We start from the raw sequence: 14292 nt of genomic DNA on the forward strand, positions 1-14292 counted from the left end.
AAAGACAGAACTGAATGAATATGGGGGATAGACCATTTTATAGACTAGTGGGCTTATCTTTGCAAATATATGCACATCGTTGCATAGTACTGAAGAAACAAGGAGAAAGGCCTGTAGAGAACCATTAACGAACTTCTTGCTGCCAGTACACTAAGCCTTAGATCCGACTCTGCCAGGAGCCACGCACTCCTGGGACCGGCCAAGGCGCACACGAAGCAGTCCGCATCTGTTCCGCTTCTAACGGGGTCCTCTGCGCTCCGCTCGGTCTTCCGGCCAGGGACTGCCCATCAAGACTGGTCCACACGGGAAGCCGGTTATGGATGCAGGTCCTACCGCGCCTCCTGGCGTCGACCAGAAGCGGCCCGCGGTCCCGTGAGGCCCCGCCTGGGCCTTACCGCTTCCTGATCCCCGAATTCCTGAAGCCCCGCCCCTCACGCTGAAGGCGATGGGCGGACGGAAGCGGAAGTGCTGGCCAGTTTTTGTCTCGTTTCGCGCTCTTCCCTCCGTCCCAGATAGGTTTTCTCACCTGTTGGTGTCGGGGCCCGGCGCTTAGTCCCCGCGGCTCCGGCTGTCCCGGAATCGGGGCGCCTCCCCCGTCGTGCCCCGCGCCCAGACTTCCCGCGGCCGCCGCGCTTCCTCCGAGAGCTTCTGCCCGCTCCGGCCGCGCAGGTCTGGACCGTGACTCAGTCTCCGGTGGAGGCAGGGCGTTTTCTCCATCAGCTGTGCACCTCTCTTCACAAGCTGCCACAGCGAACTGTGTCTTTTTTCCCAGAAGGAAAAGCATTTACGCTGTTCTGGGAAACGGCCCCAGCGTCCTCTTTTCCTCCGGTGCGTTATGGTGAGCACTGGCCAGAAACGCTCTGGCTGTGGGCGTCTGTTACTGAAGTTTGATGAGTTATTTAGGTGCTACCTTGTTGTCCGTTGACCATTTGTTAATACTTTGCATTATCTCCTGTATCTCTCTCCGTGTGTATATAAACTCTTTGAGAGTAAGGGAGATTGAAATGTTACAGAAACGATATCTGACCTTTAATAACTTGGTTAATTGCCTCACATGTAACAGCAAAGTTATGTAATGACTCATACAGATTAACACCCCAAAGGAAAACTCAATAGAAAAATGAGCAAGAGGTTTGGATAGGCTCTTCAATGAAGAAACTATATAAATGGACCGCAAATACGTGAACAGCTACTTAATATCATCAGCAACCAGGGGAGTACAAATTGAAACCACAGTGTGGTAGTACTGTACACACTGAATGGTCAAAAGTAAAACTAAAACAGTGACAGTGGCAAGTGTGGGGTAAGATGTGCATACACTGCTAGTGGAAACACATTTTTAAAGAATATCAACTAAATATGACCTGCTGGTAACACACCAGTAAGGCATGCACATGTGCACCAATTAAACCTAAAGACTATTTAAAGCATCATTATTTGGAATATCCCTAAACTGAAAATAACCCCAAGTGGATCAAGAGAAGAATGGATGAATTGCGGCGTGTATTTCCTGTGGCATACTCCTCAGCCAAGAGAAGGACCGAACCATGGGTAGATAGATGCAATAATTTGGATGAATCTCACAAACATATTTTGAATAACAGAAACCAGATGCAAAAGAATGCATGATGGTTGATACTGTTTCTTTAAAATTCAAAAATCGGCAGAATAGCCTACATAGTGGTTGTGATTGGGAGGATTGAGTTAGTGATTTGGAAGAGACAAAGAATATGTCTGAGATGGAGAAGATGGATATGTTCTAATTTCTTGACCTGATTGGTGCTTACCTGAGCCTCATCATTTCTTAATAGTTCACTGAGATTTTTATTCATGATTGCCTCCCTTATTGTATGTATGCTGTAATTCAATAAAAGAAGTTCAAGAAACGGAACTAAGGGTACTACCTCATAAGGTTGAGCGAGAGATACAGAAGTAGAATAAAATGTACTGAAAGGCTGAGTGAAAATAAAATCAATACTAAATGGAAAGAAGTAGAACTGATCAATAATATGAAAAGGTGAAAAGATTAAAAATATTTATAATAGTCTTTGTTGTTTGTGAGATAAGTTCAACATAAAACAATGACATGATTCAGGCCCTGTGGGAGAGGCTAATACTAGAAATGTATTTTGAGTTTTTTCTAAAACCCTGATACTCAAGTTTGGATGTCTGCGAGTCAAAATTGGAACACTAATTTCTTAAGTAAGAGAGGTATTAATTATCAAGCTCCCCTGAAGTGTTTATTTCCCTAGTTTATCTTTATCTTATCCCTAACCAGTCTTGTCTGTGTATCAAGATTATATTTGTGTATGTGTGGTACTCATACTGTGATGGGGTTGATTCTCTATACTGCTCGTCAACTGATATCAATTATTTGTTTATTATGTGCATTGCCCAGTTGAACTGGGAGATCCCTAAGAACTATTCCCTCTTCAGTGCCTAGTGTTTGGCCTGGCATAAGGAAGGCCCTTAGTAAATATTTGCTGAGTGAATGAAGAAATAAGAGACTGAGGGAGGCAACGATTCCAAGTCCAATCAAGCTCCAGCAGGGAGTACTCAGGGAGACTTCTGATTTCGTAAAACCTTTTGTATTTCTCCTCTACATTATGCCTAGCAGAGGGTCGGGACTGAATTCTGGTTATGTCAGGAATAATGACAACCACAGGAGATCAGACTCTTGACAGACTAAGTGTGTGTACTCCTGGCTCACTATTCCAACTGGTGATTTTGGGTCAGTTACTAATCCTCTGTGAACCTTCGTTTTCTCAGTTATTAAATGGCAGTATTAACACCCAATCTGGAGAGTTGTTAGGACAACTAAAGGAATTTATATATGTAGAACTACTTAGCAGGTGCTCCATAAATGGCAATTGTTATTAATATTTGCATGGTACGTAGTATTAGACAATTTTTAATGGCTGTCACATGTTTCATCTGCAGAGAGATGGCTAAAGAGTGATGTTTGAAAATTGAGGAAAAAAATGTCTGTTGCTTAATGATTGAACTGTGAACCAGTTACCCAGACACTCTAGTATATGAAGAGAAGTCGAGGTCAACCTCTTAGTTTAAATTCAAAAGCTTCTCTGAAGCAATCTGCTGACCAAGAAGTGGAATGTTCTGGGACATCTCACTGTCAGTCAGATTCACAGTATGCCTGCCATTGATCTGACTCATGTGTGTGGTAAGTACTTTTTGATTCTTCTCAAATCATCTGCTTTGTATAGTTCCTTCACACGTGTGTTTGTGGTGTGTTACGTGCATGGTGTGGAACAGCTGAAAGGCTTGTGATTGTTGGAATCGAATTGGCTTTGAAGTCCATACCATTCTTCTCTCCAAGGTCATGTTTCTTGGGATCCTTTCTGTCTTGACGAGAGGAAAATCGAGGGGACAAGGATGGTGGCTGGGTTACTGATGGATTCTTCTCAGGTGAGTAGAAAGTTGACATTTCTTCAAAATGTCATGCTTGTTTCTATTAAGACCCATGTCCCCAAGCTTAAAGCAGTTATGACCCTGTTTAGGGAATGAGTCCTGGTGAATTTCCCCAGGATCCATGCAATCTCAGTATACAGCTGTATACAGGGATCACACTGGAAATGATTCTTTTATCTCAGTCTTTACTAATTCTTTCTGATCCTCAGTTATGCGTGTTGGCTAATTGTTTTACACAGTATGACGGATCTTATGGAAGGAAATGAAGGTACCTAATCTTACGGAATTCCTGTGTCACTGGAAATAATTCTTTTGTTATTAGATTTTACAAAGTGCTGCATTGTGTTCAGTGCTAACTGCAGCCCATGATAAAGTTATGGTAAGATAAGTTCAGTCCCATGTCAGTGATGCTGGTAAATCCATGTGACTGTGTGTGGTCACCAGGGAGTATCTGAAGCTAGAGAGAAGAGGTCTGGGCCCAGGCGGACTGGAGGCTTCTGTCCGCCTTTCTAAGTCCCTCATGCATCTTTCTGAGAACATCAGCAAAGTTGGGACTTAGCTGAAGCCAGCATGTGTTTGATGATTTAGCACTTAGTGACCTTCAAGGACGTGACCGTGGACTTCACCCAGGAGGAGTGGACTTTGTTGGATCAAACGCAGAGAGATCTCTACAGAGACGTGATGTTGGAGAACTATGAGAATCTCATTGCAGTAGGTAAAGCTGGCATTGTTTCTTTACTAAGCCCTTTATGAAATGAAAGTTTCTTAAGTACCTTTGCTGTCCAATGGAAATACTGTGATAAACCAGCAGATATAGACAGATACAGTCCCTGGCCTCATGGGCCTTACTGTCTAGAGGATTCTCCATGAAAATGAAGATCTATGTCAATAAATGACTTTATTTCCTTCAGGTACTAAAAACCTGAATACTTTAAATATATGTAAGGTTGGACATGGTGCTCAGGTCTCAGAGATCTCCAGGCATTTTAGGGTACAGAGAAAGAATGTGCTTGGATTTTTGTTCCTTTTAAAATAATTTTATTGCATTTATTTGAAATTTTGCATGATTATTTTGCTGTTTATAAAGTGAGACTTTACCGTCTTGAGAAATACTGACGTCCAAAGGGTTGGTTCCTGATTCAGGGCTGTGTTTTTCATGTCTTGCAAGGTCCTCTTTATTTATTTTTCCCGTAAGCAGGGTATGAATCATGCACACCCAGTGTCTGCTCAGGGATGGAAGGAGCAGAAGAGCTGAGGACAGGCACCAGGGGAGTTCTGCAGGGTGAGTTTTGTGAAGAGCATTGCTAGCCTGGGAAAGGTGCTGTACCTTTGGAAATGTCACTTGGCAAACTTTTAAAGGTATACACTTTTTCTGAGAAGGGTGAGGCCATTTGGTTTCTGAGTTTCCCTTTCCCTTTCATTTCCATTGGTCTCGACTTTTTTTGTTCTCTCAGAAAGATCTGTCTGGCTTATTTGAAAATTTCATTCCTTGCAGGTAGCTCTTTTCCCAGTACCTTCCTATTCTTGTTTTCCTGATTCTGTCACCGTTTTTGTGTACTGTCAGCATTAGCTTCTCCTTAAGCTTCATAAACTGCCTACAGTTGACACCATATCTTTATCATTGCCAAACTCCTAACACAGCCAGACTCTTTGTGGTCCATCTTGCTTTTTGTTTCACCATTTTTATGATGTTTCATTCATATTTAGACATACACATGTGCCACATGCTTTTTTTGAGGTAAAATACACATAAACTAATCACTTTAGTGAATATAATTCATCAATATTGAGTACATTCACAGTGTTAGGCAACCATCAGCTCTTTTTAGTTCCAAAATATTTTCATCACCTCAAAAAGAAACCATGTACCCCTTAAGCAGTCAGTCCCCATTTACCCCCACCCCCAATGTATAACATTGCCAATTCCTTCCTTCCAAGGCTTTTCAGTCTCTCTCCTGTTAGTCCCAACCATTTTCCCTTTCCTCATGCTGTTCTGCCAATACTTCACCTGTATATACTTTCAGCAAAAGCTGCCTGGAATGCTTCCTCACTCCTAGGAACTCTTGAATTGGGTGAAATAAAGGGAAGTCCTTGCACCGATACTTGAGGAAGCTGCCAGACAGATCAAAACAGGGTGCATAGTGTTCCTTTTGGCACTAGCAGCTTGCTCAAGGAATGCCATCTAAATGACTACAGCTTCTCTGGAGTGTGTGGATGGTAGGCAGGAAGTTAAAATGCCACAACACTTTCTTGGTGAAATACAGTCACTTCTTTCTTAAGTTCCTTGGCTCTTGTACCTTTTGATGAGATTCCAAATTCTGCAAGAGTTGGTTCTGATAGCTTTTGTAAGCTTGTTAGTTGTTTTCTGGTGGGAAGGAGGCCTGGAGTTCCCTATGCATAATATTTTGTTATGTTATTCTCTGTGCTATATGCTTTTAAACAACATCCCACAATTGTTCTCCAAACTTGAGTTTTTCCACTTTATTTCAGAATTGGATTTGCAACTCAAAACCAAAGTTTCCACACCTCTTCAAGATATTTCTGTGGAAAAAACATCAAATGGAATAAAACTGGTAAGATTTCCAAGAGTAATATTTTCCGTCCACATCAGGACCAGAAGCAAAACATCCATGAGAATTATATGAGATAAATGCCATTCACTCAACGAAAGAATCTATGAAGAGATTCTCTGAACATCAAGAATATGAGGAGCACTCTAAATTTATTTCAAATCTGTTTCTCCTCAGAGATCTCACTAATAAACATACAGATATATGTAACTCTGGTATCCAGTTGTTGAAGTGCAATTTAGTCTAAATAATTATCAGGAAAACTCTCTAAGATGCTCTGTAAAAGTATAGACTATAATGCAGGGTCCTGTACTCATAGTCAGCTTATTCAACTTAAAATAATAGGAAAAAGTGCAATTATGATCATGTTTCCAGTGCATAAAAGTTGTGATGGGGAGACATTGTTATTACAATGAATGTGAAAAAGTCTTTAATTATCATTTATTTCTTAACAGGAGAGAAGTAATGTCGGAGTGAAACAATATGAACAATATGGCTCTAGCCTCTGTGGAAAAGTACTTAGTGAACATTCATTTCTTATGACTCACATTAGACAGAAAGCTTCTAAGGGTAACCAGAGTGGAAAAGCCTTTAAAAAGAACTTGATTCATACTTTCAAGGAAATACATGTTGGGGAGAAAACTTCTGAGTGTGTTCAACATGAAAAAGCATCTGGTCAGCTTTCAAATCTTACTGGGCACAAGAAAACTCAGATAGGAGGGAAATTGTGTGAATGCAAGGATTGTCAGAGAACATTTGTTAATCAGTCATCCCTTAAGGTACATATGAGACACCATACTGGAGAAAAACCATATGAATGTAAAGAATGTGGGAAAGCCTTCACTCATTCCTCATACCTTACAGATCACATAAGAATTCACAATGGAAAAAAGTCCTACGTATGTGTGGAATGTGGGAAAGCCTTTACTCGATCCTCGGGACTTATTTTACACATACGAATTCACACTGGAGAAAAACCATATGAATGCAAAGAGTGTGGAAAAGCCTTTATTGATTCCTCATACCTTACAAAACATGGACGAATTCACAGTGGAGAGAAGCCATATCTATGTAAGGAGTGTGGGAAAAGTTTTACCCGTTCCTCAGGACTTGTCTTACACATAAGGACACATACTGGAGAAAAACCTTCTATATGTAAGGAGTGTGGGAAAGCCTTTAATAATTCTTCAATGCTCAGAAAACATGTAAGGACGCACACTGGGGAGAAGCCATATGAATGCAAGCAGTGTGGGAAAGCTTTCACTCAGTCATCAGGCCTTACCGCACACTTAAGAACTCATACTGGAGAGAAGGCGCATGCATGTAAAGAATGTGGGAAAGCATTTGCTCGTTCCACAAATCTTAATTTGCACATGCGAACTCACACTGGAGAAAAGCCGTACAAGTGTAAAGAATGTGAGAAAGCCTTTACATACCCTACGTGCCTTAATATTCACATGCGAACTCACACTGGAGAGAAACCATACGAATGTAAGAAATGTGGAAAAACCTTCACTCAATCTTCAGCACTCGCTAAACACCTAAGAACTAAGGCATGTGAAAAAACCTGTGAATGTTTCTCAGACCTTAGTATTCACATCTAAACTCATCCGAGTAAAGACCTTCTGAAAGTAAAGACTATTAAAAAGCGGTATCAGTTTTCATCCTTACGTGATATATGGGAACTTACTTGGGACAGAATTCCCATTCATTTAAGGTATATGGTAGAGCTGTAATTGTTCATACTGTACAGAATGTGTAAATACTCAGACTTCAGAGAAAAACCTTCTGGTTATAAGGCATGTGAGATAGCCTTTTGGGTTTTTTGTTTTTGTTCTAACAATTTTACATATCTAAAATTACTGTAAAAGCCATGTAAAGTAAGAATAACATACAGCCTTAAACTATTTCACATCCTTAAACTACAGCACATGATAACTCACACTGGGGAAAAACCATCTGTATATAATGAATGTGGTATAAAACTTTACTTAGTGTTGAAGCCTTAATACCCACGAGACTTCATAATGGCATAATATTCTATGAAGGTAAAAGATACAGGGAAACCTACACTTGCTTCTCATGTCTTTTAAGAACTCAACATTTAAAAACTCACAGTGGAGAGGTGCCCTCTATACCGGGGGTGTATACAAGTGGACACTTTGGTCAACGTTGCTCAACCAGTAGTTTGCCATAATCAGAAATGTCTGGAAGCTTATGGTAACCACTTCGATCACCTCTTGTAATTGCAGAAGTCAAATGTGACTTGTATTCATCTTTTGTTATCGGTATATATTGAGTATTACAGTTTTAATACAGTTTTCCTTTCTTAAAATGTGTATACATTTTTTCTTTTTGGTGTCCTCTGTATGTAAGAAATCTGAGAAAGCCTTCAGAAATTCCTGAAAGCTTCGTGTGCAAGAAGACTCATGAATGTAAGAAATATTAAAAATTGTTCAGGTGTTAAAGAGTAAGTCATAACGTGTAGTGGAGGGAAAGGTATGTAAGAAGGCTTCTGCCTCATATGTTAATATTTTTTGGTAATCTCACAGAGACATAAAATGTAATGAATGTTAGAAATATAGGAAGTCTGTGTGTGTGTATTTTGCTTTCAACCTTTAGTAAAATGATAATTCACATGAGAGAAGTTATGATTGTAGGGTACATGGGAAATGGTGTATCCATTTTATAAATCTTACACTACATGTGAAAATGCACCCTGGAAAGAAGCTGTATGAATATAAAAGTGTGGGAGTGTTTTTTAGTAAGTACTCATCTCTTAAGAGACTTGTAAACTACTCCTTTGAAGGGATAAACTATGAATGTGAGGAAGTTTGGAAAGCTTTTGGGTACTGTTCTTCACTTACAGTACACAAGAGAATTCTTACTGGAGGAGAAATTGGAATAAATGACATAAAAATGAGATTGTCTTTCTGTGTGTCTTATTCTCAAGGAAAGCACCCATCCCCTTAATTCTCTGTGGTGATTTTGTATTATAAAGTTCAATTGCAGCTTTATTTACCGTGGCCAAGACATGGAAACAACCAGTGTCCTTTGATATAGATGATTGGATAAAGAAGATGTGGTATATGTACACAATGGAATACTATACTGCCATAAGAAAAGATGAAATAGTGCCTTTTGTGACAACATGGATGGATCTTGAGATTACTATGCCAAGTGAAATAAGTTAGAAAAAGTCGAGAACCACATGATTTCACTGATATGTGATATATAAAACTGAAAACAACAAAGGAACAAGACAAACAAATTAAGAAACAAAAACTCATACTACAGATAATAGTTTAGTTATTACCAGAAGGTAAAGGGGGGGAGGGTAGTAGATGAGGGTAAAGGGATCAAATATATGGAGATGGAAGGAGAACTGACTGGGTGGTGAACACACAATGTGATACCCTGTTTCCCCAAAAATAAGACCTAGCTGGACAATCAACTTGCGTCTTTTGGAGCAAAAATAAATAAAAGACTTGGTCTTATATAAGACCGGTCTTATTTTACTATAAATTTAATATAGTAAATTTAATTAATATAGTAATATGTAGTTATTAATATAGTAACTAATATAGTAAATTAATATAGTAATTAATTAATACAGTAAAATATGACCGGGTCTTATAGTAATTTTTGCTCCAAAAGATGCATTAGAGCTGCATTGTCCGGCTAGGTCTTGTTTTCAGGGAAACACGGTATTAACTAATCTACAGACCTCATTTAATTTCAAATTTTTTCATTGTTGTCCTTTATGTGGGCTAGGAATCAATTCAGATTCTCGCATTCCATTAATCTTGATATTTATAAAATCCACACTAACAATACCATTACTGGAAGCATTTAGTTCATTTATGTGTAATGTATCTGGTAATAAGTTTGGATTTCATTTAGTCATCCTCTTTTATGCTTCTATTTGTCTCATTTGTTTTTCTTTGAATTAAACTTAATCTGATTTCAAAACTTACTATAAATTTACAGTGATCAAAACAATATATTACTGGCTTAAGGATAGACATAGATTAATGGAATAGAATTGAGAATCCAGAATATATATGTATATATATTCATTCAATTGATTTCTGAGAAGGGTGCCAGGAGAATACAATGGGAAAAGAAAATATTTTCACCAAATGCTACTGAGACAACTGGATATCCACTTGTAAAAGAATAAAATTGGGCCTTTACCTTACACTATATACAAAAATTAATTTGAAATGGGTCAAAGACCTAACTATATGACCAAAACTATAAAATTGCTAAATAAAAAATGGGAAAGCTTCATGACATTGCATGTGGCAATGGTCTTTTAGATACGACACTGTTAGTCCTAGAATCACATTTTTACAGAAACCACCTGGATTAAAAACCATTAATATAGAGACTAGTGTCTGTTTCCATTATATTCAGATTTAACGTCAACTATCCTGCAACTCAGTAACTACACAATATATATCTGTTCAATAGGACAAGGCAGGAATGATGGCAGCCTTACCTACTGTGGGCAGGTTCTTGTAGTTCTCCAGCATCACATCTTTGTACAGGTTTTCCTGAGTTAGGTTCAGTAAAGCCCATTCCTCGATGAGGTCCACAACCACATCAGTGAAGGTCACTGAATCCTAAACCATCACACACAAGCTGGCTTCAGTAAAGTAACATCTCCACCAACGTTCAGTGGGAAGTGTGCTTTCTCTACCTTTGACCTACTGAATCAGCTCTGGCATTGAGGCCCACTCAAGCATGTTTTAACAAACACTGTTTCTCACGGACACCAAAGTTTGACAGTCTCAGTGATGCAAATCCGCATAGCTGATGGTGGAGTAGCCTTGGGTTATTATGCGAAGTATGACCATCAGACCTGCAGCTGCTTGATGACATTTTCTTGAAGCGTAATCAACTCCTTGTAATGATAATCAAGTCAACTTAACAATAAATCCAGAACAGAAATTACCTGTGCTGCCTTGTGTGACATGTTTGTGTGGGTGGAGAAGTGTGATCATGTTGTGGTTCTCCTTTGGGTATGTGTATTGTTATTTAGCTTATTTATTGCCCCCTTTAATTACTGGCAACCACACCAAAGATCAGCAGATTAGTCCTAACCTCTCTGTGTGCAGTGTAAGCGATCATACAGTTTGGCCTTAGATGGGATCCGAATTGTCTGAGATAAGACCTATGGGTACAGTTGCCTGAGTCTGAGACATTATGAGCAGCATTTGATGTCACTACTGCAGTTTGGCCTCAGTCCTCTGCTTGGACTCCTAGTGATAGTGTCATCAGTAAGTGCTGTACACGATGAATGGAGCAGCTTTCGTCCCAGCTTCTGTTGTTCAATGGCTGACCAATTGGTATAATCATGTGCCGTTCTTCAAAAGGCCAAAATGATGTGAGCCAGGAGTGGATTGTTGACGCCCTTCTCCATGCATCTTTCCTGCTCCCACTCATCTTGTTGAACATGTGAAGAATGCAAGACCATGACCAGTTTGCTTCCAGGCCATTTCCCAGAAGTGTGTTTGCAGTGAGGAATGTTGAAATATGACATCATCTCTCCCATGGAGACAAAGAGCAGGGTTGATTACCACTTGAAATAAAATAAGTTCCACAACCTCAGCTTTCTTTTCCTGTAACACAACTCAACCTATGTGCTGGCAACATATGTGGGCCCTTTGTGTCACCCCTGAGAGACTTGGGAACTAAGGGAATTAATACAAACATGCTGATGGTCAACCTGCTTGCTGTATCATGAGTATAGTAAGTCCTTTTTCTCTGACTTCAAAGTCTCGGATCCTCAGCTGACAACCATGAAATAGTCACAGGCTAACTCAATACTCGTACCTTGGAAGAAGCAAATATCAGATCATGGGTCCCACAGTTTTGGCAATGAGAATGGCATGTTGATAGAAACATTGTTTTCTGAAAGGAGAACAATGGTGGCCAGGCCAGGTATGAAGACATGGGTGTATCTGAAATCCATTAATGAAATCTCTTCCCCAAGAGGTTTGCCCATATTATGGGCAAAATTATACAACACAAATACACAATGTACCATGATTGAGAAGCAGCCAAAATACAGACAGCAAAAAAGAAGAAAAACACTCCAGATATTAGACTTTTTAGACATGGCATATAAAAAACTGTAGTTAACATGCTTAAAGAAATTGAGAGAAACTTGGATGAATACGAACTAAGACATGATAAAAATGGTCAGGCAGCTTTAAAAAACAAGCATAATTTTTAGAAATGAAAAAACATACTCATTGAAGTTAGAAAATCAATGCAAGGAATAATCACCAGATCAGAATTTGTTAGCACCACTTGATGAGAAATTAGCTAGGAATTTTCTAGCTAATTATAAAGGACACTAGCCTTCAGATCCAGGAAGCATAATAAGTCCCAAGCTAAGGAAAAAGAAACCCACACCTATATTCATTATAGGATTTTCTTCTCTGGTGTTTGTTTTTTTCTCCCCTCAATATTAAAAGCAGCCAGGGAAAAATCACAAGTCACCTAAAAAGGAAAAACAAACTGATGGCTCACTTTTCAAGAGCAACAATGGGTGTCAGAAGAAAGCAGGACGACACCCTCAGTGTGCTGAGAAAAAAAATTACCATCAACCTAGATTTCTAAACCCCGTTAAAGTACCTTCTTCAGGTTTAAGGGTGCATATATGAAATCAAACCTGAATCTGATCAAGCTTTTAGATTAACTACTATTGATAAGAAATACAGAGATAAACAAGTTAAACAACACAAAGAAGCAGCAATCAGCCAAATCCAGAATGTAGGACATTTTAAGGACAAATAACTTGATAGCTCCAATAAGTGAATTGATTTTTTAAAAACGGAAAAAAAAAAAAGGAAATAAAACAAAAACTTAAGAGAGATATACTAAAAAAACAATGCGGGGACCCTGTTAGGATCTTGATTTGAACAAAGCAAGTATGAAAGACATTCTGGAGACAATCGGGAACTTTGACGCCTGCCAGCTGGGGACATGCTGTGGTGGTTATGAACTAGCTAGAGATGTATACTTAAGTATTTACCGGTATTTTCAACTTACGATGGGTTTATTGGGATGTAACCCCATCATAAGATGAGGAACATGTGTATTATGTTGAAATATATGAAACTGGAATTTTAGTAGGCAAAAAAATAGTTGAACATTAGAAGTTTCATATAATTCATTCTAATAGAAAAAAGCTAGACATTTGAAATTTAGGAAACATTAGACTTATGAATAACTCATGGATTAAATATACCATTGATATAATAAATTAAATTAGTAATTAGAAAATACAAGATACTATGGTTATTGATCAGTTCTAGGTATCAAAATTTGTAGCTTGCTGCTAAAGTGGCCCTTAGGGAAAAAATTAAACTTTATATACTTATATTAGAAAACAAATGAAGTCAAAAATTCTTCTAAGTTTCCAACTTAAAAGGATGGAGGAAAAAAACTCAAAATAAATGAAGAAAAGTTGAAGGAAAGGAAGAAGAATATGATGACTAAAAATCAAGCACAAAAATTGGTTCTTTGAAAACTAATAAAATAGGAAAAAGTCAGACAAGATTATTCAAGAAAAAAAATACGGGAAACTCATAAAGAAAATAAAAAAGAACACGATAATAGATGCTCCAGATATTAAACATTATGAAGAACTATGTCAGTCAAGCTCAAAACTCACAGGAAATAGGCCAATTCTTAGAAAAATAAAAGATACCAAAAATTACTCTGTAGATACAAATTGAATAGTCCTAAAATAATTACAAAAAATCAACTAGCTAGTGATGGTCACATGACATTGTGAATGTAATTAATGCCATCAAATTGTTTAAAAAATTATTACAATGGCAATTTTTTTAAAGCACTTTATTTTTTTTATAGATGTTAATATGTATCTGTATCATGTGTGCCCTTTATTTATTTTAATTTTTAATTTTTTTATTATTAGTTTCAGGTGTACAAAACAATGTAATAGTTAGACATTTATACCCCTCACAAAGTGATAACCCCTCTCCCCCAATCTACTATCCCTCTGACATCGTACACAGCTGTTACAGTTCTGACTCTATTCCTTATGCTGTACTCCATATCCTGTGACTCTATATATATTAAATTGTAGTTGACATTCATTATTATTCAGCTTCAGGTATATACTGCAGTGATCAGGTACCTACACCGTTCATGAAATGGTCTCCCTAATAAGACAAGTGTCCATCAGATACCATATAAAATCTTTACAACATTCTTGATTATATTCCCCGAAATGACTTTCGTATCCCCGTGG

General features: G+C 38.4%; 1 protein-coding gene across 1 annotated transcript in view; it reads left to right on the top strand.

The window, feature by feature from the left end:
- Window positions 1-456: 456 nt before the first annotated feature.
- LOC117038451 (zinc finger protein 699-like) overlaps window positions 457-14292 on the top strand; it is a 32984-nt gene continuing 19148 nt past the window's right edge. The window contains 7 exon segments of the mRNA XM_033135427.1: window positions 457-828; window positions 2941-3181; window positions 3338-3426; window positions 4018-4144; window positions 4628-4711; window positions 5920-6002; window positions 6455-7601. Of these exon segments, the coding sequence (XP_032991318.1) occupies window positions 3151-3181; window positions 3338-3426; window positions 4018-4144; window positions 4628-4711; window positions 5920-6002; window positions 6455-7601 (1561 nt within the window). The 5' untranslated portion in view covers window positions 457-828; window positions 2941-3150.

This window comes from Rhinolophus ferrumequinum, chromosome 18 (assembly GCF_004115265.2).
Source record: "Rhinolophus ferrumequinum isolate MPI-CBG mRhiFer1 chromosome 18, mRhiFer1_v1.p, whole genome shotgun sequence".
In the NCBI taxonomy this organism is placed as follows: Eukaryota; Metazoa; Chordata; class Mammalia; order Chiroptera; family Rhinolophidae; genus Rhinolophus; species Rhinolophus ferrumequinum.